General features: G+C 45.1%; 1 protein-coding gene across 1 annotated transcript in view; it reads left to right on the top strand.

The window, feature by feature from the left end:
* FHOD3 (formin homology 2 domain containing 3) overlaps positions 1 to 25,194 on the top strand; it is a 474,874-nt gene that overhangs the window by 242,916 nt on the left and 206,764 nt on the right. The window contains exon 6 of the mRNA XM_054163992.1: positions 17,046 to 17,140. Coding sequence (XP_054019967.1) covers positions 17,046 to 17,140 — 95 coding nt within the window. The remainder of the gene's footprint in view (positions 1 to 17,045; positions 17,141 to 25,194) is intronic.

Below are 25,194 nucleotides of genomic sequence, written 5' to 3'. Positions count from 1 at the left end.
TCACCATCCCTGGAGGTGTTCAAAAAGGGCTTGGATGAGGCACTTGAAGCCATGGTTTAGTAGACATGAGCTGTTGGATGGCAGGTTGGACTTGGTGATCTGTGAGGTCTTCCCACAGTGTTACCAAGTTTACATTATGAGCTGAACCAGCTGCCTGTAATAGGTTGCATGGTGTAGACTAGACTAGACTAGACTAGACTAGACTAGACTAGACTAGAATAGAATAGAATAGAATAGAATTAACCAGGTTGGAAATGGCATTCCCCCACTCTGACCCTGCTCAGGAATTCAGGAAGGGAAGGAAGGAATGACTTGGGTCTTTCTGCAAGGTGGCTGCAGCATGGTGTACCTTGTTGCTGAAGGGGTTCGCTGTGGGTTTGGGGCCTGGTTTTTGTTTCTGTCTCATTTAATAAGCACATTGCCAGGAAGGACATTCATTTTTCTGTGGGAAGATGTGACAGGAAAAGACTGACTGAAGGTTTGATGAGCAAGGATAACTCTTTATTAACCCTTCCTAATGAAAAGCAGCATTAGAGTAGGAAGGTTTTATGGGGACAGGGCTGTAAAGAGTGGAGAGTTTGTCTGGAGTTTTATGTAGTTTGGATAAGCATTCTGGCTCTGAGCCTTTCTGTATGTTAAACTTGAAATCAAATTAAGGAAGGTGGGAAAGAATAAACTGCATTTACTTTTTACTGCTTGTACCAGCAACATTGATTCTTTCTCTCACCACTTCATATTTTGTTTCTTTTTGTAAGGTCACTCGGATTGGATGCATTATAGGCAATTTATGTGTGTAACCAAGTTAGAAACTCTCAGAAGTGAAATGCACTAAAGGAGCTCTCAAAGGTTGATAGCAGAGTGGTATTCTGGAGTCTCAAAACTCTGATGGGAAGATGTAACACAGTTGAATGACATGCAGTGGTTAAGAAATTGGGGTTTTTTGAGGTTTCAGTCATCTATAGTGCTGCAGTGTTGATTTTGTAAAGCTCTTGAGATTTTCTTCCACAGTAGCAAGCATCTGTCCTTATTTAACTGATAACTTCTGTTTACATTTCGTTTTTCTGCTGTTTCACTGCAAAATGTGGAACACAGAAAACAGCTCAGGGATATCAAAGCTCATTGATCTGCGAGGTTCCTGTGCTATGTGTTCTGTTAAATTAAATGACAAAAGCTACTCCAGCAGTTTCATTCCACTTGGATGTGGTGTGAGATCTTTTTACCACCCACATCCTTTTTCTACAAATAAAAAATTAATGAAAAAGGCATATAATGTTTGCAAGCCCAGGTTTTCCAGGCATTGGAAAGAGACCTAGCTCTCCTGAAAGTTCAGGGAGAAAAAAGGATGATGGTGTTACTGGATTTAAATTTTCCTGTGTGGGAGGAGAGAGATTTTAACTGAACCTCTGCCATAGTATTAGCTTTTAATGTACTTGCTAGGAAAAGAATTTTAACTGAACTTACAAGAAAGCATTGTTATCTCAGCTGTTGAAACATCTAGGTTGTTTTCTAGAAAGGGACCTGGGGGTGCTGGTTGACAGCCAGATGAACATCAGCCAGCAGTGTGCCCAGGTGGCCAAGAAGGCTAATGGCATCCTGGCCTGCATCAGGAACAGTGTGGCCAGCAGGAGCAGGGAGGTCATTCTGCCCCTGTATTCACCACTGGTTAGGCCACACCTGGAGTCTTGTGTCCACTTCTGGGCTCCTCAATTTAAGAAGGACATTGAGACTCTTGAACATGTCCAGAGAAGAGCAACAAGGCTGGGGAGAGATCTCGAGCACAGCCCTGTGAGGAGAGGCTGAAGGAGCTGGGGTTCCTTAGCCTGGAGAAGAGGAGGCTCAGGGGAGACCTCCTTGCTCTCTACAACTCCCTGAAGGGAGGTTGTAGCCAGGTGGGAGTTGGTCTCTTCTCCCAGGCAACCAGCACCAGAACAAGAGGACACAGTCTCAAGCTGCAGCAGGGGAAGTTTAGGCTGGAGGTGAGGAGAAAGTTCTTCACAGAGAGAGTTGTTGGTCATTGGGATGTGCTGCCCAGGGAGGTGGTGGAGTCACCATCCCTGGAGGTGTTCAAGAGGGGACTGGATGTGGCACTTGATGCCATGGTTTAGTTAGTCATGTGGTGTTGGGTGACAGGTTGGACTGGATGATCTCTGAGGTCTTTTCCAGCCTCATTAGTTCTATCATTCCATGGCTAATTTGAGACCATGCTGCACAGGGCTGAACCTAAACACAGTTGCAGCTTTTCTAAGGGATACCTGAAGTACTATTACCTTAAAAGATATTCTCAGAAATAAGATTATCAGGCTCAGGGAACAGCTTCAGAGTCCAGTGCAGAGCCACAAAGATTATGAAGGGAGTGGAACATCTTACGAGGAGAGACTGAGGGAGCTGAGGGCTCTTTAGCCTGGAGAAGAGGAGACTTAAGGGGTGACCTCATTCATGTTTATAAATGCATAAAGGGTGAGTGCCAAGAGGGTGGAGCCAGGCTCTGCTGAGTGATGCCCAATGACAGAACAAAGGGCAATAGAGGAAGTTGAGGCATAGGAAGTTCCATGGAAACATGAGGATTTTTTTCTTTTCCCTGTGAGAGTGACAGAACACTGGCACAGGCTGACCAGGGGAGTTGTGGAGTCTCCCTCTCTGGAGACATTTAAGACCTATATGGATGCATTCCAGTGTGATCTTGTATCGGTGACCCTGCTCTGGCAGGGGGGTCGGGCTAGAAGATCTTTCAACGTCCCTTCTGGCCCCTAACATTCTGTGACGCTCTGAACTGCATTCTAATTTACATAGTTACTGCTAAACAGGCAATGCAGGTCTAAAACTTGAATAAATCCTCCACCTTCATCTTCACATTCGGCCAGTGCATGATTGTTGCTCCCTGCTAGTGCACAGGTGACAACTGCTTACCAATAACAGGCGTGACCTTTTTCAGGGGAAGTAACACTTACGCCCCCCAATGTTCTTCTTTTGTTCTGAACCTATTCTACTCACTCTGTGCTGTTTACAGAGACTCTGTTTTTCTGTCCATCAGAAATTTGGATTTAATACATTTTTCTATATGTGTCTTTGCCTGAGGATTTTGAGGAAGGGGGAAATGGGATTGCTGTGCGTTCTGACCTGAGTCAGAAGAAGCCTCTGAGCACGACACTGGTGAAGGTGTTTCTGCTATGCTTCTTTTTAAGAACTGCTGTATTAAGACAGGGTTCAGAATTCAAAGGACTCCTCACTGTCACTGTTTGGGGGGGTGGGGAAGAATGGAGGGATTAGAAGAGAATTGCAGTTAATTTGGAAGGAATCTTTGCTCATTATCTGAGGTGAATGAGCAGAGACACAAACCAGCATTTTCAATCAATACTTCAGAAGAGTTGGGAGCTCTGAACTTAAAGGGATTTGTGGTAATGTCTCTTCCCTGCACCTTTTTCTCATGGGAAGTTCCCTTCAAATGGGTGATATGAACTTGTGACACATTTTTCGCTTCAAGATTTGAAAGGAGATTGCATAACCCTAAGTTTGACATCACAGCAGATGTACTTGAAACAGAAAGGAAAAAAGCACTTGTAATGAAGTGTTGTATCAGTTTGCTTTCTAAGGCTGACTTTGGCTTTGTTCGTATTTATCCTGCGGATTGCTGCTCTTGCTAATCTTTCCTGAACAAGGGAGGAAGATGTTAATATCATATTCATCAACAATGTTGTATGGTTTGAAATGTAGTTAGGAAAAATGTGAACATGCCCTCAACAATGCCCCTTTAAATCAGTTGTTTTCAAGAAGGCAAAATATTGGAGAAATCTTGGCTATCACGAAAAACATATGTGCAGAAAATAAAGCTTCTTTATGCCACCAATATTACAAACACTACCATGACATCAAGTGTCCCAGGATGATTGTAATACTGCTGTGGTTCCTGTTCTCTTATTCCCTTTCTGCCTGTTGAGATGAAGGAAGCCAATTCATTCCTTGATGGGAACTTTCAGACTTGTCTAAAATCCTGTAGCTGTTGTCGCCTTAGCAAGCACTGAGTAATGTTAGAAGTGATACTTGAAAGCGTTTTGCAGTGCTTCTTTCAATCATAGAATCATAGAATTGTCATGGTTGGAAGGGGCCTCAAGGATTATCTAATTCCAACCCCCCTGCCATGGACAGGGACACCTCACACTAGAGCAGGTTGCTCAGAGCTACATCCAGCCTGGCCTTAAAAACCTCCAGGCACGGAGTTTCTACCACCTGTTCCAGTCTCTCACCACCCTCATGGGGAAGAACTAACATCCTAACATCCAATCTGAATCTACCCATTTCTATTTCTATTCCATCCCCCCCAGTACTGTCACTCCCTGAAGCCCTAAAAAGTCCCTCCCCAGCTTTCTTGTAGCCCACTTCAGATACTGGAAGGTCACATTTAGGTCTCCTCAGAGCCTTCTCTTCTCCAGACTGAGCAGCCCCAACTCTCTGGGTCTGTCTTCATAGGACAGGAGCTCCAGCCCTGTTCTTTCTTCTATTATGAAACCTTTTCATATGTGGTTCTTAATTTGGGGAGAATAGGGAATGCTGCTTGGAACAGAGTGGTCAGTGAAGAAACTATTTAAGAATTAAAACACAGCTTAATATAGAAAGAATATGGCTGGAGAAATTTACTTGTGTTGTTTGTTCTCAGTGTAGCTCTTCCATGGTATTCTCCAAGCACACAAGTTAACTTAATTTTACTGAAAATTGGGTGGCTGCCTAAGTGTCACTTTTGGCAGCATGCTTTGTTTCCTGCAGAGCTCTCCATCGGAAGTGGTAAGAAACACCAGTGGCAGTATTATTGCTTTCAGTGATTGTCACTCATCTTGCTTCTGTTGCTTGTCTGTTCTTCAGGAATATAGCATGTACCAACCAAGGCCTGTGCTTATTAAGCATATAAAAGAACTGTGGATTTAGAGTAGCAGAATTAATTTTATATGCCCACTGAAATAATTTTGATTCTCTCTAATTCTCATTACCAAAGTCTAGTTAAAGTGTATTTAGCTCCCTTACCAATTGCAATGCTGTTGCTTCAGGATAGAATCATAGAATCAATGAGGTTGGAAAAGACCTCAAAGACCATCAAGTCCAACCTGTCACCCAACACCTCATGACTACTAAACCATAGCACCAAGTGCCACGATCAATCCCCTCTTGAACACCTCCAGGGATGGTGACTCCACCACCTCCCTGGGCAGCACATTCCAATGACCAACAACTCTTTCTGGGAAGAACTTTCTCCTCACCTCAAGCCTAAACTTCCCCTGCTGCAGCTTGAGGCTGTGTCCTCTTGTTCTGGTGCTGGTTGCCTGGGAGCAGAGACCAACCCCCACCTGGCTACAACCTCCCTTCAGGGAGTTGTAGAGAGCAAGAAGGTCTCCCCTTAGCCTCCTCTTCTCCAGGCTAAACAATCCCAGCTCCTTCAGCCTCTCCTCACAGGGCTTGTGCTTGAGGCCTCTCACCAAATGCCTAAAGTAGGCCCATGTTTACCTGGCAAACATAGCACCTTGGAGAATGAAGTTGAGCTTAAAAAACCAAGGAGCTGCAGTCTTAGGAAATATTAGCACTTGTGATATCAACACTGTGTTAATGCATGGCGACAAAAGATCATTGATCAGGGTTTGTGCTTTACAAAGACTGGGATGAAGCGTATATGTAGAGCAATGTTTGAAAGTGGCACAGGAATTCATCTTTTTTCTTTGATTCCACTTATACAATAAGGCTGGGAATTCTTCTGTTTCCACTTTTTGCTTCCCAAGAAGCTTCCTTTCTCTTTAGAAAGATGGAAATGTTAAGAAATGTGTCTTTTTATTTTTGCTTCCCAAGAAAGACAAAAGGGGAAAGAAAGCAGTCAGTGAAAATCTGTCATTTGTTCACTTCAAAGCTGACAAATTTCATCCTGGAAGGTTTGCTGCTGTACTTAGAAGAAATACTGTTGATGACTAAAAATGCTTGGTATGTGAACACTTTTACCCTAACATGTGCCTTTTTTCTGCTTCAGTGTTTAGTCCATTTGTTAAGCAGCCCAGCGGCGTTTCTCTTTGATTCTCTTTTCTTTGCATATAGGGCAAGACAGTGTCCTTTTTTCTGTCATCACTGCCAAAATGTCTGGCTGCAGTCACTGAAGATCTTATTGGCATATGATAGAAGAGGGGGAAAAAATATTTATTACATATTCCCTCAAAGTCTTCTCTCCCTAGGTGCAGAGACACCCAATCAAAATAAGCTGTTTTGCTAAGAATGAGTCTTGATTGTGTTTTCCTCCAAACTCATCTCAAGGTTTAGCTGTTTGGCATGTAAAGGAGGTGCTGGAATTCCAAACTGATGTGCTGTGTGTAATTGTTAGTGATTGATAAAAGACAGCTAACACCTGCAGGACCTTTCTTTGTGCAGCACAAATAGGTGTCTGAGGAGTTTGAGAAGGGGAGCTGCAGAAATTATCTCTTCCATTCTGCGAAGGTCGGTTTGTTTGCCTCTTTTTACCTTCAAAGTCAGGATTAGTACTGTGTATATAGACAGAAGGCTTATGTTCATGATGATTCATGGGGAGGGAAAGGCCTTGAAATCCATCACATCTAGCACATTGCCTGACTAACTTGCTCAATCAACTTCCATATATAGGCGCTAAGGTATCACTTCCTTACTCATGAGTCTCACTAAGTTTCCCTAGTTTAATCCCAAATTTAAAGTTGTTGGGTTTTTTCTGCCTTCTGACTCGGTGTAGTTTCTTGACTGTGTATTAATCTTTAATGGACTTAAATACTATGGAGAAAGGAGTAAAAAAAAGACAGAGCCAGACTTCAGTGGCACGTAACGGAAGGACAGGAGGCAAGGCATGAGCACTAGCTAAAATACCAGATCACTCCCCTCCTGCTGGGCACTGTTCCTGATCCTGGTCGAGAGGCCTCAAACACAAGCCCTGTGAGGAGAGGCTGAAGGAGCTGGGATTGTTTAGCCTGGAGAAGAGGAGGCTCAGGGGAGACCTTCTGACTCTCTACAACTCCCTGAAGGGAGGTTGTAGCCAGGTGGGGGTTGGTCTCTTCTCCCAGGCAACCAGCATCAGAACAAGAGGACACAGTCTCAAGCTGTGCCAGGGGAAGTTTAGGCTAGAGGTGAGGAGAAAGTGCTTCACAGAGAGAGTCGTTAGCCATTGGAATGTGCTGCCCAGGGAGGTGGTGGAGTCACCATCCCTGGAGGTGTTCAAGAGGGGATTGGACATGGCGCTTGGTGCCATGGTCTAGTAGTCATGAGGTGTTGGGTGACAGGTTGTTTGCCTTTTTCCTTCTTTCACCTTCATTTCTTCCTTAATGCTTTCAATTTTTTCATTCTTTTCTTTTGTTTCCATGTTCTACCTTTTAGTCAGCTGGCAAAATAGGGGTCTAATGCAGGAGTAGACTTGCTCATTAATTATTAAGGTATTTTAATTAGTAATTTTTAATGAGGAAATGGCTTCAACTTTTCTGTATAAGCTTTACCCAGCTTATTGGACATTTGTAAGTGTTGCTAAGCTTGTAAAGCATGCTGGATATAATGCATTTAGAATGTGAGGGCTGCAATATGAAATAATGATTAAAGCAATTGTGACCAATCCAAAGCTTTTGTAATGCAAACATGTCAGCCAGATTTCAGTTTGTGTAAAAAGGCAGATTAGAAGGTTCAGGTCTTGCTTAGTATAAATTCAGTACATAGTTGATAAGGGTGTTCTGAAAATCACTTTTTTAGCACTTTTCAACCTTCTTGTGTGTGGTAATGGAAAGAACAAATAAAGAGAAGGTAAAAGAAACAAGATAAAGAAAGAAACTTTGATAGCAAAGAAAATATTCACTCCTTTGTGGCCAGGAATAATGTTGGGTTGATCTTCACAGACAGGAATGTACAGGTATCTTCAACAGGAGTAAAGAAATGGCAATAGGTGTGTAAACAAAAGATTTAGCACTGAAACTAAAAACCAACCCACACAAATAGTAGCAGAGGAAAAAAGGTAAACAAGCAAAACCCCAAATCTGAAACTTTCAGCTGGTTGTGGCCCTGAGGAGTGGGTGTGATTCATTTAACATGATGCTGCTCTGTAAGACCATTTTCAGAAGCAGGGGAGAGGCTGGGCCATCTGAAAAAAACATCTGCTGTCATCTCTTGCAAGCAGGGAGTTCTGCTGCAGTTTTGTTAATTTTCAAACAACTGCATGTTATAGAAGTTGTATTTACTAATGATTTATCATCAGGAAAAAAAAAACAAAACACAGCACTCTCTTTGGATATTTTGGATATAATAAGCTCTTGCCTGAGAGTGCCTCTGAAAGCACTGTCAGTAGGATATTCTATGTACAGTGTGTAAGGGCTGAGCTCAGCTGGAGATTTTGTGCTGAAGGCAGTCCCACTTTGTAATGGAATACTGGATGACTGTATTTTCACAGTATCACAGTATCACCAAGGTTGGAAGAGACCTCAAAGATCATCAAATCCAACCTGTCACCACAGACCTCATGACTAGACCATGGCACCAAGTGCCATGTCCAATCCCCTCTTGACCACCTCCAGGGACGGTGACTCCACCACCCTGGTGGTGCTCCCTGGGAAGCACATTCCAATGACGAACGACTCTCTCAGTGAAGAACTTTCCCATCACCTCCAGCCTAAACTTCCCCTGGCGCAGCTTGAGACTGTGTCCCCTTGTTCTGGTGCTCGTTGCCTGGGAGAAGAGACCAACCCCCACCTGGCTACAACCACCTTTCAGGTAGCTGTAGAGGGCAATGAGGTCGCCCCTGAGCCTCCTCTTCTCCAGGCTAAACAACCCCAGCTCCCTCAGCCTCTCCTCACAGGGCTGTGCTCAAGGCCTCTCCCCAGCCTCGCTGCCCTTCTCTGGACATGTTCAAGTGTCTCGATGTCCTTCTTAAACTGAGGGGCCCAGAACTGAACACAGGACTCAAGGTGTGGCCTAACCAATTACCTTCCTCCTGCGGCCCCTCACTGGAGAGGTACTGAAATTGTGTTCTTTATCAGGGGGTTTATTTTGTCTGAGCTTGACTGTTCAGTGCCCAGGATAGTAATTTGGTTTCAAATGGAAGGGAGGCAATCTCACAGACTCTGAATTTTTCATTGATAACAGTAAGATTTTAACTAACAAGGAGAAGCTGACTTTTAGCAGCCAGTTGTCTCACACTACTGGCTGCTGGGCTGGGCCCAGAGTGGTGGTGAATGGTGCCACATCCAGCTGGCAGCCAGGCACCAGTGGTGTCCCCCAGGGATCAGTGCTGGGCCCCATCTTTACTGGTGATCTGGATCAGGGGATCATCAGTAAATTTGCAGATGACACCAAGCTAGGGGCAGGAGTTGATCTGTTAGAGGGTAGGAGAGCTCTGCAGAGGGATCTTGCCAGGCTGGACAGATGGGCAGAGTCCAAGGGCATAAGACTGAACACATCTAAGTGCCAGGTTCTACACATTGGCCACAGCAACTGCATGCAGAGCTACAGGCTGGGGTCAGAGTGGCTGGAGAGCAGCCAGCAGGCAAAGAGGGACCTGGGGGGTACTGGTTGATATTAGGCTGAACGTGAGCCTGCAGTGTGCCCAGGTGGCCAAGAAAGCCAATGGCATCCTGGCCTACATCAGGAATAGTGTGGCCAGCAGGAGCAGGGAAGTCATTGTGCCCTGTGCTCAGCACTGGTTAGGCCACACCTTGAGTCCTGTGTCCAGTTCTGGGCTCCTCAGTTTAGGAAAGATGTTGAGTTGCTGGAAGGTGTCCAGAGAAGGGCAACAAGGCTGGGAAGAGGCCCTGAGCACAAGCCCTATGAGGAGAGGCTGAGGGAGCTGGGGTTGATTAGCCTGGATAAGAGGAGACTCAGGGGAGACCTTCTTGCTCTCTACAACTACCTGAAGGGAGGTTGTAGTCGGGTAGGGGTTGGGCTCTTCTCCCAGGCAACCAGCACCAGAACAAGAGGACACAGTCTCAAGCTGCACCAGAGGAAGTTTAGGCTGGATGTTAAGAAGAAGTTCTTCACAGAGAGAGTTGTTGGCCATTGGAATGTGCTGCCCAGGGAGGTGGTGGAGTCACCATCCCTGAAGGTGTTTAGGAAGAGCCTGGGTGAGGCACTTGGTGCCATGGTTTAGTTGATTAGATGGTGTTGGGTGATAGGTTGGACTTGATGATCTTGAAGGTCTTTTCCAACCTGGTTAATTCTGTATTCTGTATTCTGTCTCAGTTCTGCCTGTCATTCACCTACCATTGCTGTCAGTGGGTCATGGGAACCAGGGCTGCTGGTTAGGAACTTGGGCCATAGCTTCCTCAGGGCCTGAAACCTGTGGTGACAGGGTCTGGCTTTGGCCTGCTTCACCCTGCATTTTCGCTTATTCTGATGGACATAAATGCAATCACAATATCATCCCTGTCATAATTCTTGACATGATGAATGGAGTTTGAACTCACAGGAAACTGTAAGAAAACAATGTTTCTGCTCATTCAGTGCTGCCATTTTTTCTAAGTTAGTCTTGTGGTAAAGTATGAAGCAGATAGAGCAGATCAGAGAAGCAGGTGTGTGGACAAGAAGCAGCTCGGAATCTTGGGATGCAAATGGTGTTTTGTCCCAAAGTCTTCCCCCTTTGGTCCTGTTCACTTTATATATGAAAGATCTCAGGAGAGTTTCAGTGCCAATACTGGCAAGTTTTTAGAAGCTTTCTTAAACCTTTTATTTCAGAGAAATCTATGAAATTTCTGGCTGGTTCTTCCTTCTCTAGCCTAAGCTTTTCCCAAGAAATCCAACAATTTTCCACTTGAAAATAGCTATGGGTATAAAATCACAGACTACTTTCACATAAGATTAAGGGTCTGACAAGGGTAGTGGGAACAAAGAAATTCCAAATCAAGTCTGCTCTGTATTTAAGCCTCCCCTCTCCCATCCCCCTCTTCCACAAAAGCAAGCTTTCCTAATGCCAGTAGGTTGTTGATACACTTCCAAAAAGAATTCCAGTTAGCTGAGAGATGGGATTAAATGGATTACACAGCCTCCTTGTTTTCCAGTGGAAAAAAAGAGTTTGGTTGAAGGCACGTACAAATGCAAACTTAAATCATTTTGTATGAGACTGGCCTTCCAAACAGCCTCAGGTTGCCTTGCAAATGATTTTGCCCTTTCTTGGCGAGGCCCTGCATGTTAGTGGTAGGTGTGCCAGCAAGCATGGCTGGGGGACACAAGTAGTTTGCACCCCAGCCACAGCCATTTCGGCAGGCTGTGATCGTGGCCAAGAGGTGACTGTTTGGGTAGAAAAAATGCCAAGACTAGAAACCGGTGCAGAGTGCTCTGTGGCCAGTGGGTATCCATTTAGTGAAAAACTGGTGTGCCCTCCACAGCCAATCCCAAGCCCTGGCTGAGCCCAAGAGCCTCCACTCCATCAGCCTGCTCCTACACTATCATTTTTGACTAGCAGCACAGAACATCTTCCGGACAGCTGGCCTGCAGAGCCGGCAGAAGGAGACAGGGAGCACCATAGTTTTCCTCTGTTCCAGGAGGAGGGGGTAGTTAGAGATCTCCTCAGCCACTTGGATCCCCACAAGTCCATGGGACCAGATGGGATCCATCCTAGGGTGCTGAGAGAGCTGGCAGATGAGGTGGCCAAGCCACTATCCATCATTTTTCAGCAGTCCTGGCTCACTGGAGAGGTCCCAGAAGACTGGAAGCTGCCAACGTGGTGCCCATCCACAAGAAGGGCTGGTTGGATGAGCCAGGGAATTATAGGCCTGTCAGCCTGACCTCAGTGCCAGGCAAGATCATGGAACAGGTCATCTTGAGTGCAATCACACAGCACTTACAAGATGGCCAAGGGATCAGGCCCAACCAGCATGGATTTAGGAAGGGCAGGTCCTGACCAACCTGATCTCCTTCTATGATCAGGTGACTGCCTGGTGGCTGTGGGGCAGGCTGTGGATGTAGTCTACCTGGACCTCAGCAAGGCCTTTGACACCGTTCCCCATAGCAAACTCCTGGCCAAGCTGTCAGCCCCTGGCTTGGATAGGAGCACACTGCGATGGGTTAGGAACTGGCTGGAGGCTGAGCCCAGAGAGTGGTGGTGAATGGTGCCACAGCCAGCTGGCAGCCAGGCACCAGTGGTGTGCCCCAGGGATCAGTGCTGGGCCCCATGCTCTTTAACATCTTCATTGATGATCTGGATGAGGGGATTGAGTCCATCATCAGTACATTTGTAGAGAACACCAAGCTGGGGGCAGGAGTTGATCTGCTGGAGGGTAGAGAGGCTCTGCAGAGGGACCTCAATAGGCTGGACAGATGGGCAGAGGCCAAGGGCATGAGATTGAACACATCCAAGTGCCAGGTTCTGCACATTGGGCACAACAACCCCATGGAGTGCTACAGGCTGGGGTCAGAGTGGCTGGAGAGTGGCCAGGTAGAGAGGGACCTGGGGGTGCTGATTGATGGTAGGCTGAACATGAGCCTGCAGTGTGCCCAGGCAGCCAAGAGGGCCAATGGCATCCTGGCCTGCATCAGGAACAGTGTGGCCAGCAGGAGCAGGGAGGTCATTCTGCCCCTGTACGCTGCTTGAGTCCTGTGTCCAGTTCTGGGCCCCTTAGTTTAGGAAGGAGGTTGAGTTGCTGGAACGAGTCCAGAGAAGGGCAACAAAGTTGGTGATGAGTTTGGAACACAGCCCTGTGAGGAGAGGCTGAGGGAGCTGGGGTTGCTTAGCCTGGAGAAGAGGAGACTCAGGGGTGACCTTATTGCTCTCTACAACTACCTGAAGGGAGGTTATAGACAGGCAGAGGTTGGTCTCTTCTCCCAGGCAGCCAGCACCAGAACAAGAGGACACAGTCTCAGGCTGCACCAGGGGAGGTTTAGGCTGGAGGTTAGGAAGAAGTTCTATACAGAGAGAGTGATTGCCCATTGGAATGGGCTGCCCGGGGAGGTGGTGGAGTCATCATCATTGGAGGTGTTCAGGAGGAGACTTGATGGGGTGCTTGGTGCCATGGGTTAGTTGTTTAGGTGGTGTTGGATTGGTTGATGGATTGGACGCGGTGATCTTGAAGGTCTCTTCCAACCTGGTCTATTCTATTCTATTCTATTCTATTCTATTCTATTCTATTCTATTCTATTCTATTCTATTCTATTCTATTCTATTCTATTCTATTCTATTTTGACACTGTATTCCTATGGTGATTAGGTATTACCTTTTCTTCCTCAGCATGGACACTTATCATGATATGAGAACCAGCATTCTCCTTCTTTTATGTCTTCTTGTGGACTTCTAAGAGTTTATAAAGCTTCAGCTTTGTACAAAGCATACAGATTCTCCCTAACTTCTTCTCCCTTGTAATGAAAGCTGATTTCTCCTCATCCATGCCTATCATGTCTTGCTTTCATTTGTTTGACCCCAAAACCAGGAAATAGCAATCTGAAACTCCATGACAAGTTCTGTCAGCAGCTGATAACTTGATATATGGCAGATAACTGGACTTGTACAAGGACAGCATGACTCCATACCAAATCTTGGTAGTTTCATGGTGTCCTTTGTAATTCTTTGTCTTGTGAAACCTGTTGGCTGCTTATTCAAGCAGCAGCAGTTTTTTTCATGTGTTACTAATGTTCCACCTGTATCCAAAAGAGCCATGCTGTTGCTGGAAAAGTATAGATATTGCCATATACTTAGGATATCATTGATGATGAAAAATAAAAGAAAATATTGTGGGAGTGTTGGAGTGTGTGTGGGGGGAAGATTACTGGTGCCATATGAAAGTTGCTGGGAATCCCTAGGCACTTTTTTGGCTTCTTTCTAGGGTCTAGTAATTTGCCTTAACTTATTGCTGCTATGAAGAGTCACGTCTAAGGGGCTGAAGACTTATTGGTCCTAGATCTCATATATCCAGCCTAACTGGTTGTAAATATAACCAGTGGAGTAATTTTGTATTGTGTGAATAGGAGGAAAGGAGAGAGATGGACATGCCCCAACAGCAATGTAGCCTGCCTAAGATGAAAGTCATTGCCTTGCCATGGTCTTCTTGCTGACTTTTTCTCCATCTTCATTGACTGTGCAGGGTGACTTTGTTTCCAGCTTCATATGACAGATTAGATAAGGAAAATAAGTACCTAAAATTACTACTTTGGGAGTTTGTAACTATGTGGTTACCCACTAGAGCAAAGGAAAAAGCAGGACACTGTAAAAATGAAAGTTAACATCTTAGCTATAAGGGTACTTAAGTGCTTTCTTAACTTTCATCTCTTTGAAAATCTGCCCTCTGGGAAAATGATTATACACTGTGCACAACCTGTGCAAGTTAGCAGACACTCAGAATGTGTTTGAAAGATTAATATCATCACCATTTCCCTCACTCTGAGTTTTTTCCTTTTGTTCCTCTACCAAAGTGGTTGTGGTGGGTTGAAGTTTCCCCCAGCATTAACTTTTAGCCAGACCAACTCAGTTAGAAGCAATTGAAGCTGTATTTACAAGCCAAAACTGCACTCCACAATGGAATGATATTGTTTAGCCTGGAGAAGAGGAGGCTCAGGGGAGACCTCATTACTCTCTACAACTACCTGAAAGGTGGTTGTAGCCAGGAAGGGGTTGGTCTCTTCTCTCTAGCAACCAGCACCAGAACAAGGGAAAACAGTCTCAAGCTGTGCCAGGGGAAGTTTAGGCTCGAGGTGAGGAGGAAGTTCTTCACAGAGAGAGTTGTTGGCCATTGGAATGTGCTACCCAGGGAGGTGGTGGAGTCACCATCCCTGGAGGTGTTCAGGAGGGGATTGGATGTGGCACTTGGTGCCATGGTCTAGTCATGAGGTCTGTGGTGACAGGTTGGACTCAATGATCTTTGAGGTCTCTTCCAACCTTGGTGATGCTGTGATGCTGTGAATATCTACAAAGTGTCCAGGATTTGCAATATTGTACAGTTATTTACCGTTAGCAAACACGGAAACCCCCCTGGTCAAAAAAATCAGGGACGCTGCTCCACTGCCCCTGCCCCCAAACCTGCCAGACCACCCTGGCCCAGAGAGGAGGAGGATTTGAGAGAGAAAGCAGAGGGGTAGGTTTATCTCAAGGTCAGCCAGAAGCACTGTTATCTCCCGAGGCGAAGCAGTAACAGCCAAGATCGGAAGAGGAGAAGAAAGGGGTGGGAATGGAAATGAAATGTGAAGAATTGGTATGGTACAGCTTCTCTTATCCCAGACTTTTAACCAATGAATTTGTTTAGAATAATCTTTTCTTTTCCTTTTTACCCCCAATAGTGATTTATTTATATTTTTCTACTTTCCTGCTCAAAATCTGCAGCTAAATTTTAAAGGCATAGCTTAAAACTGCCACAGTGGTGTGCTAGGAACTCGTCAGGTTGTGCCTTAGATAATTAAGTTGTTAGGCCAGCGGGCTGTACTGAAAGGTGTTACATCAGTGATTTCTTTTTCATCCTGCTGTGCTTTGATGTCTTCCTATAAAGCAGGAGATCTAAAAGCAGAAACTTTTGAAGATGATAGATGAATTTTGCTAATCCACTTTTCATTATCCTCAAGAAAAATGCCTGTCCTTACCAGTGAAAAAAAGATTCAGTAGCTCTTGTCTCTAGAAAGTCTCACATTATCAGGATTGTAACCTACAGAATTGCTGTTATGAAATGTTTTGTTAGCATGTTTTGAAACCTTTTGGAAGAAAGGAATAAAGATGCTGCTTTCTTACCCATATCTGGTTGTGCTTTCTCACTAAAACATAAAGCTCACTTGCAAGAGAGTGCTGCAGTGATAAATGTTTGCTGTCCTTGTTGGTGTTAATTGCCTTCCTTTAATTGCATATTATTGGAGTTCACTGAAACAGTGATCAGCATCCACATATACTGACCCTAAAAATTATGGTGTTGAAACACATGGTTGCCAGGGCCTTTAAAATCCGTGGGGGAACAGGAGGGACGCGACACCAATATGATGCATAAGTCGTTCATCTTTCTGAACTATCAGCTCTACTTTTCTCTGGCATACTGGCACTGTTCTGCAGCATCATCGGCTGCTCTGCATCCTCACCAGCTGTCCACGTGCCCTCTTGATCAATCTGCTTGGCTGTTGACATTGGCACAGATCGAATCACAATCCCAGATTCACATCCCCTGCTGTGTTACAATGTCTTCCTGTTGCTAACTTTGCCAATGGTTGTTCATCAGGACAGCAGTTCATGTCCTTGTAAAAGGCTCATAATACATTTTCTGAACAAAGCTGTCATGGTACACATTCTAAATTAGCTGCTCCTGTCATTCTAACTGAGCTGCTTATGGTAATGCTTCAAGACAGACCCGGCCCCAACAGATGGTGAAAGCCTTGATTGGCAAGATGTAGAGCCGTACCACTGATGGAACTGTTGTGACTGGTGAGAGGTCTCAAGCACCAGCTCTATGAGGAGAGGCTGAGGGAGCTGGGGTTGCTTAGCCTGGAGAAGAGGAGGCTCAGAGGAGGCCTTATTGCTGTCTACAACTCCCTGAAGGGAGGTTGTAGCCAGGTGGGGTTGGTCTCTTCTCCCAGGCAACCAGCACCAATAGAAGAGGACACAGTCGCAAGCTGTGCCAGGGGAAGTTTATGCTTGAGGTGAGGAGAAGGTTCTTCCCAGAGAGTAATGGGCCACTTGAATGTGCTGCCCAGGGAGGTGGTGAAGTCACCATCCCTGGAGGTGTTCAAGAGGGGGTTGGATGTGGCACTTGGAGCCATGGTTTAGCAGTCATGAGGTGTTGGGTGACAGGTTGGACTTGATGATCTCTGAGGTCTTTCCCAACCTTATTGATTCTATGATTCTATGACAGTAAGCAGTGTGTTGGCTGCTGTTTGCAGACCCAGGAAGGAAGGAGTGTGTCGCTCCTTGCCCCTGGGTGAAGTTTGCACTTCTATCACCCAGAAGAGGTCAGTAAAGTTCCTTGCAGTTGCTCACAAGTTCATCCAGCTTCATTCCGCCCAATGTCTCTTTCATTCGTTGAGCTCCTCACACCTCTGGAAAACCCTCCTTATGGAAAACTGCCAGCAGTGCTTAGGGTTATAAAAGGAGTTTACTAGGTCTGATTCTATTTTATGTCTTTTCTTGACAATAGCATTGGGCCAGATAATGCTCTATGTCGATGGCATGAACGGAGTAATAAATCATAACGAAACAATCGAATGGCTGTACACACTTATTGGGTCAAAGGTAAGACACTCTCCAAAATTCTCATTTTGTATTTCTTTTAATGTTCTTTAAATGCATTTTATTTGTATTAAATATGCAATTAGCATATAAACAGACAGTGTTTGGTTTTAAATGAGTACATAACACTTCAAGGAACTCAGGGCACGCCAAACTGTTACTTCTTTTCCACTACTTTTATACTCCTTTGGCTGTTGGCACTTACCCTGCTCTTAAAAGCAAAGGTACCAAAGATGCCTGTGTTGCCATTGCAGCTGGCAGTGGGGAAGACTTTTTAGTCTTGAAGCTGCATTTCTAAAGATATTCTTGGTAACCACCTTTTGGGTTTGTTTGTTTGTTGGGGTTGTGTTTGCTTGTTTTTCCTTTTCCATTCTATGAATGCAAATCCTTTGTGCAGTTTGCTGATACTGCTGCTCTCCCCCTTTGTCCTGATGGCTTTCATAACACAAGGATTAGAATAGAATAGAATAAACCAGGTTGGAAGAGACCTTCGAGATCATCGTGTCCAACCTATCATCCAACACCACCTAATCAACTAAACCATGGAACCAAGCATCCTGTCAAGCCTCGCCCTGAACACCCCCAGCGATGGCGACCCCACCACCTCCTCAGGCAGCCCATTCCAGTGGGCAATCACTCTCTGTGTAAAACTTCCTCCTAAACTCCAGCCTAAACCTCCCCTGACGCAGCCTGAGACTGTGCCCTCTTGTTCTGGTACTGGTTGCCTGGGAGAAGAGACCAACATCCGCCTCACTACAACCCCCCTTCAGGTAGTTGTAGAGAGCAATAAGGTCACCCCTGATTAGATAGTGTTGGATGATAGGTTGGACTCGATCTCAAAGGTCTCTTCCAACCTGGTTAATTAAATTCTATTCTATTCTATTCTATTCTATTCTATTCTATTCTATTCTATTCTATTCTATTCTATTCTATTCTATTCAGAAAAAGAGCTTGATGTCCCAGGGGCCTTTTTAAACCACTACAGATCTTTTTCTACAATATGCAAACTTCAGTGCTGCAACAGCTTACTAAGTCAATGAGCCAATGCTGCAGTATTGACAGAACTGATTTATCTCGACATAACTGTACTGGGGGATACATATTAAGGTCATTAAATCTAAGGCCTGCAGAGTGTGTTTTATGATTAGGAGAAGACAAGGATAGACTTTTCCCCTATGTGCAATATTCCACTGTTACCTGGGTGTTACACTGGGCAGTTTGCCCTCTAGAAACAGGGAATTGTATCCACAACTGGAAAAGTGGTATAAGATGAGAAATGGTTTGCTTTGTACAGAGCCTTATTTTCTATGAAACAGATGAAAGACAAACAAAAAAAGGGAAAAAAAATGCCATGTCCATAATTATTTTAATTCCCTAAGGCATCTAAGGGGAGTGGTATGGGTGAGAAAAACAACAATATTGCTACCTTGCAGATTAAATTCTGTCAAGAATTCTGTCAACAATCTCTTAATAGGGGAGATGATTGGGAGACTCGAGCATCTCCCTACAAAGAAAGACTGAGAGCCCTAGGGCTGTTCAGTCTTACGAAGAGAAGATTGAGGGGGGAATCTAATAAATGTCTATCAATATCTGAGGGGTGGGTATCAAGTGGAGGGGGCCAAGCTCTTTTCAGTGGTGTGCAGTAATAAGACAAGGAACGATGGATACAAACATGAACGTAGAAGATTTCACCTCAACATGAGGAGAAACTTCTTTACTGTGAGGGTGACAGAGCAGGCTGCCCAGAGAGGTTTGGGAGTCTCCTCCGGAGACTTTCAAAACCCACCTGGATGCATCCCTGTGCAGCCTACCCTACATGGTCCTGCTTTTGGCAAGGGTGTAGGACTCAATGATCTCTGGAGGTCCCTTCTGACCTCTAACATTCTGTGATTCTGTGGAGATTTTCTTCACCAGAGTTCTTCAAGGGTCCTTAAACTCTTTTCTCCCTCCCCCATTGCCAGCCTGAATGATTATCTCCATGTCCTGGCTTGGTTCCTGCAGCTCAGGAATGCAGGCAATGTGCTTTGAATAGTTTGGGTTCAGGTAGCATCAAAGTTGCTTTTTCATTATTCTTTGGCTGCCTTGGAAGAGATCTAAGTCCCTGTCTGTGCTTTAGAAGTTAACCAAAGTTACAGCAGGCTCATTGTTAGAGGGTGGTGGGACAGCTGCTTTATGCACCTCAAGGTGGTTTTGACTTCCTGTGAAAAATGAACCCCTGGAATATGCAACACACCTACAGCCTAATTTGCAGCCCTGCTTTGCTAGTGCCTTCTCTGCAGCAATGACAGTGAAAAATGCATTCAGAGTGCTGAACAAAAAAATAAAAAGGAATGGTGAAATTCCTAATTAGTTTTGGGACAAATCCCTCTAACAGGCAGCAGGAGTGCAGTCATTTAGCTGCCACAAATCCGAGACATGTTTCTTGCCTTCTCAAAAGGTTTAATATACTCAGCAGTGGAGGTTGTGGAATCTTTGCTCTTGGTTTTTGTTGGTTGGTTGGCTTTGGTGGGGTTTTTTTCTTCTGAAATTCTATAATGGTTTTGACCCTTTACTGTTAACTGCTTTGTATTGCATGTGCTTGTCCAGTGCTGCACACATTTCAGCAGAGGACCTTAAAGCCTGATACATGCAGTGCTACATAACAGCTATAAGCTTGGTACACGGCTCCCAGATCACATTGTGCACCTAGCAATACTTCTGTACAGGGATGGGGGAAGGGAGTGGGAAATACATTTTGGTTTTAATGAGAAGAAAATACTACAAGGGATTTATTGAAAGGCTGTTTAGATTGTTGGCATTGTATTTCTTGCTGTTGCTAGCTCTGCTTCAGTTTTACCCCTCTGAGCATCAATGAATGCTGATGTAGATGAAGTATCAGACGGTGTCTAAGTTTGCTCTTGATTAAAGTTACTGGGGAGATAGTTAAAATTCCAACAGCATGACTGCACTGATGCTGCTGCTGCCTTTATGTGGGATGAAAGGCAGCAGTGGTGTCAGGTTGAGGAACTGAAAAGCAGGAAGAAAGTTAATCTTAGATGACTTACTTGTTAGTTTCACATTGATATTCTAGAATTGCTAGATTGGAAAACTGAAGTTAGCAGTAGCTCTCTTCTGCCGTGTTATTGAAAGAGAGGAGCATTAGCCACACATCCCTGGCTCTTAGAGCCACTGCCAGTCCTTTGCGAGACATCCAGCCATGTAGGACTGCACCAATGTGTGCCATTGGCCACTTTCCATTCATCAATGGCTAATCATAGAATTGTTAGGCTTGGAAAGGACCTCAAGAACCAACTAGTTCCAAGCCCCCTGCCATGGGCAGGGACACCTCACACTAGATCAGGTTGCTCAGAGCCGCATCCAGCCTGGCCTTAAAAACTTCCAGAGATGGGGTTTCTGCCACCTCCCTGGGCAACCTGTGCCAGAGCCTCACCACTGTGATAGCATCCATGGAAATGTCTCCCCCTTTCTCTTCCTCCCCCCTATCTCCCTTTTTTCCCAAAAAAGGGTTAGAGAGAGAAAGAAAGGCAGTTATTAAGGAAAAGAGATGTTATTAGGCTTCAAAAGCACATGCAGGGATTAGTTTTGCTTATCTCAAGGTCATTCCGGCTAGTTTGCTGAGAAGCAGGCAGGCTGGAATGGCAGAACAGGCTGGAACTCTGAAAAATTCCAATTGCCCTAAAACTTAAAGTTGCATTCTGCCCATCTACCAATGAAATTTGTTTAGAATATCTGAGTGTTTTCATTCTGGTACCAAAACATTCAGCCAGAGTGTTCTAACACTGTCCCTTTCTTAATGGCACAGCCTCAAACGGTCACAAGCACCCTCATCTAAACAGACATTCTCAAGTGATACAAGCAGAGAATCTGATGCACCATTACACTGCTTTCAGAATTAGATTTCTCATTTTCAAGATGGAATTTGCAAATATTTATAAAATTCATAAATGTATTATTCCTCCAAGCATTGTGATACTTCAGTGCTCCCCTGGCATAAATAATAGAGAGCACAATCCAAATTCAAACATGCATCACTGTTATTTCATTATTAGTGATATCAGCAGCAATTTACCAGTCTTTCTCTGTTTAACAAAACATTCAAGTCTGTACTTAATTACAGGCATATGTTCCAGAGAACATAACTAAGGTCAGTAGTGTACAGTTGTAGGAGAGCAAACCAAGGCTATAGCAGGATCGAAGCTCTGACCATCTTATATAAGCTGGAAGTTACATAAATAGGAAATATCTGTGTCAGGGATTGGTAGCATGTACCATTCACAGGATGTCAGGGGTTGGAAGGGACCCAAAGAGATCAGCCAGTCCAACCCCCCTGCCAGAGCAGGACCGTGCAATCTTGCTTAGGTCACAGAGGAATGCATCCAGATCAGCCTTGAAAGTCTCCAGAGAAGGAGACTCAAGTTCCCCCTTGTGCTGAGGTGGAACCTCCTGTGCTGCAGCTCACATCCATTGCTCCTTGTCCTGTCACAGGGAGCAAGTGAGCAGGGCCTGTCCCCTCCCTCTTGACCCCCAGCCCTCAGATAGTTATAAACATTTATTAAATCCCCTCTCAGTCTTTTCTTTGCCAGACTAAACAGCCCCAGGTCCCTCAGCCTCTCCTCACCAGGCAGTGCTCCAGTCCCCTAATCATCCTTGTTGCCTTCTGCTGGACCCTCTCCAGCAGATCCCTGTCCCTCTTGAGCTGGGGAGCCCAAAACTGAGTGCAGTACTCAAGATGAGGTCTCACCAGGGCCGAGTAGAGGGGGAAGCAAGATAGTTTGCATCTTAGAAACTGAGACTAGGAGTCAGTGAGTGGTAGCTAACAGTGCTTTCAGAACTGCTCCTTAGCTTTTGCTGTTTAGTATATTTTTTTTAAGTGGCAAAACTAAACTGTCAAGTGTTTCACTTTGACCACGTCTCACAGCACACATTTCAACCTCAGAGCACCTGGGAGGTGGTATTTCACCACTTTCTCAATGTTTCAGCCAGCTCTACCTTCCTGCTACTGAAGGTGAAATCAAATTTTGACATTGTATGGAAGCTACATTTTTAGCCTGGTTGTGAAAGGGCCTAAGGTTCATGCTGGCAGCTGGCACCCCAGAGCTCTCTGGAGCTGTGTGGTAGATCACCTACATGTAGAGCCTATAATGATGATGGCAAGGGCTGCTGGAAAATTTTTCCTACCCCAAACAAGGGACACCAAGTTAAAGAACAGCAATGCACTAAGCTGTATTAAATCCTTATAATGTATTTTTCATCTGTTAGTATGTATGAAGTAATATATGTAGCATCTTTGATATGCATTGGTACTCCCTCTGACCCAGTAATAGAAAGAGTACAAGGCTGTAACAGTGCCTTACTCTTTCGAGGACTAGTCACTGAATGTTTGCAAAAGGTAGGGACTGAACCAAACATCCTGGGAAAACCCCAGGTGTTTATATTGTGCTCTAGAGAAGCAAATGTTTCTTTGCGTGACTCATCCACATGCTTTTGCCATTCCACCTTGATCTTCAAAGGCACGTTTGAGGCATAAAGAGGTCCAAAACCTGAGTTTTGTTTCATCTTTTCTTTCCCTCAATTCCTGACTGCTACTGGTAATGATTATTTTTTCCCCATTTGATGATCCAGGCTGTTCTAATTTCCCTCAGGGGAACTAAAGCCCCTTTTTGGCATTGTTTTCAGTGGAAAGTAATCCATTTTCAAAGTGGTGCTGGGTAACTTCAGAAGACAGAGTGGAATGCTGGGCCCAGGCTGATATAACAAGGTTGATTAAAGATTCCTATCTCACATCTTGTTTTAATTTTTTTTTTCTACTGTGCTTCTGTCTGGGTCCTAAATTTCAAAGCTAAGTACAGACTTTAACTAGCAAGTTTTCCTGTGCCTTGTGTGCCTTCTGCTTCCTTTGGTATTTAAGTAGCAACTTTCTGAATTTTTTACAGTATATTTCAAACCAAAAGAAGTATTTGAAAGGAAAAGGTAAAAAACCAAACCAAACCAAACCAAACTAACAACAGACAACACAAAACAACCTTCCCTCACAACATTCAAACAGAATTTAGTTGTACTGGGGGAACTTTGGGGTGCTGATTGACAGCAGCCTAACCATGAGCCAGCAGTGTGCCCAGGTGGCCAAGAGGGCCAACAGCATCCTGGCCTGCATTAGGAATAGTGTGGCCAGCAGGAGCAGGGAAGTCATTGTGCCCCTGTACTCTGCATTGGTTAGGCCACACCTTGAGTCCTGTGTCCAGTTCTGGGCCCCTCAGTTTAGGAAGGACATCGAGACACTTGAATGTGTCCAGAGAAAGGCAACAAGGCTGGGGAGAGGCCTTGAGCACAGCCCTGTGAGGAGAGGCTGAGGGAGCTGGGATTGTTTAGCCTGGAGAAGAGGAGGCTCAGGGGAGACCTCATTGCCCTCTACAACTCCCTGAAGGGTGGTTGTAGCCAGGAAGGGGTTGGTCTCTTCTCTCTAGCAACCAGCACAAGAACAAGAGGACACAGTCTCAAGCTGTGCCAGGGGAGGTTTAGGCTGGAGGTGAGGAGAAAGTTCTTCACCGAGCGAGTCATTCATCATTGGAATGTGCTGCCCAGGGAGGTGGTGGAGTCACCGTCCCTGGAGGTGTTCAAGAGGAGATTGGATGTGGCACTTGGTGCCATGGTCTAGTCCTGAGGTCTTTGGTGACAGGTTGGACTCGGTGATCCTCGAGGTCTCTTCCAACCTTAGTGGTACTGTGATACTGTGATACAGCTAATGCACCAGCTATATACGTTCTGTCCTCTCTCTTACCTTGACCCGAAACTCTGCTGGACCCTCTCCAGCAAGCCTGGTGTTTTCTTTTCAGGTCTATCCCAGGTAGAAATGTCAATTAGATATCAACCTAACAGGCTCTTGGGCTCCTTTGCTTCCTTGATGGGTTCAGAGCAAAGCTGAGGTCTCCCCATAATCCCTAAAATCAGTGCAGTCTCACCCATGGGCTGCCCTGTACTCAAGATCTTGAGCTGTGGTAAACAGCTACAACTGTTTTGAGTTCAGTGAAGCTCTGAACATTCATGTCAGCTTAAGAGATGGCTCTGAAGTTTAATTTGTTTTGCATTTGGCCATTGAAGTGTTGTTATGGAAATGGTTGTGTGAGGGAGAAACAAAATCCTGGATTTATAGAAATTTCCTGCTTCCTGCCTCTCAAGGATCTGAGCCAGTGCTCGCCCAGGTCAGGGGAGAGCTTTGCTTCTCTTGCATTCAAAATCTGTAATGGCTCTATTGCATAAACAGAGCTTATTTTTCATTGTGTTTAATTGGTGCTTTGAAGATAAGGATCAGGATGTTGCAATAAACTTGGAAAAGGGCATGCCATCCAGTGTAGACTATATTATATGCTCTCTTTGGTCTGTCCAGCTCAGCAGACAGACAGCTATGAGTGCTCCTCTAACCATATTTGTAGGTGGGTCTCAAAGTCAACCCATCAAACATGACAGTGGTAGTCCTGTCCTGCAGTGATAACTGCTCCTGCAGCTCCATCTGTTGCATCCACTTCTGAGTATTTTGATGGAATAAATAGCCATTTTTCATGTGTTCCATCTGTGGGAAAATGATGGAGCAGCACATTCTGGAGGTCATCTCTAGGCACTTGGAAGAGAAAAAGATTATCAGGAGCAGTCAGCATGGATTTACCAAGAGGAAATCCTTCTTGGCTGATCTTATAGCCTTCTATGATGTTGTAGGTGAATGGGTAGATGCAAAGAGACCAGTGGATGGGAGTCTACTTTGACCTTAGTAAGGCCTTTGGCATGTGAGCAAGCTCAGTGTGGGACAGAAGAACAGACAGTGAGAGGGCTTAGGAACTGATTACAAAATAGAGTCCAAAGAGTGGTGGTCGATGGTGCCAGGTCTGGCTGGAGAGCTGTAACCAGTGTAACTCAGGGATCAGTGCTTGGTCCAGTCCTGCTCAACATCTTCAGCAATGACACTGATGAGGGGACAGACAGAAAGACAGATGGACAGACAGAGTCTGCTCAGCAAGTTTGCTGATGATACCATACTGGGAGGCTTAGCTGAGACACCTGAAGGC

Source organism: Dryobates pubescens, chromosome 9 (genome assembly GCF_014839835.1).
Source record: "Dryobates pubescens isolate bDryPub1 chromosome 9, bDryPub1.pri, whole genome shotgun sequence".
Lineage (NCBI taxonomy): Eukaryota > Metazoa > Chordata > Aves > Piciformes > Picidae > Dryobates > Dryobates pubescens.
The sequence above is the reverse complement of the archived record's forward strand: the minus strand, read 5'-3'. Positions and strand labels throughout refer to the sequence as shown.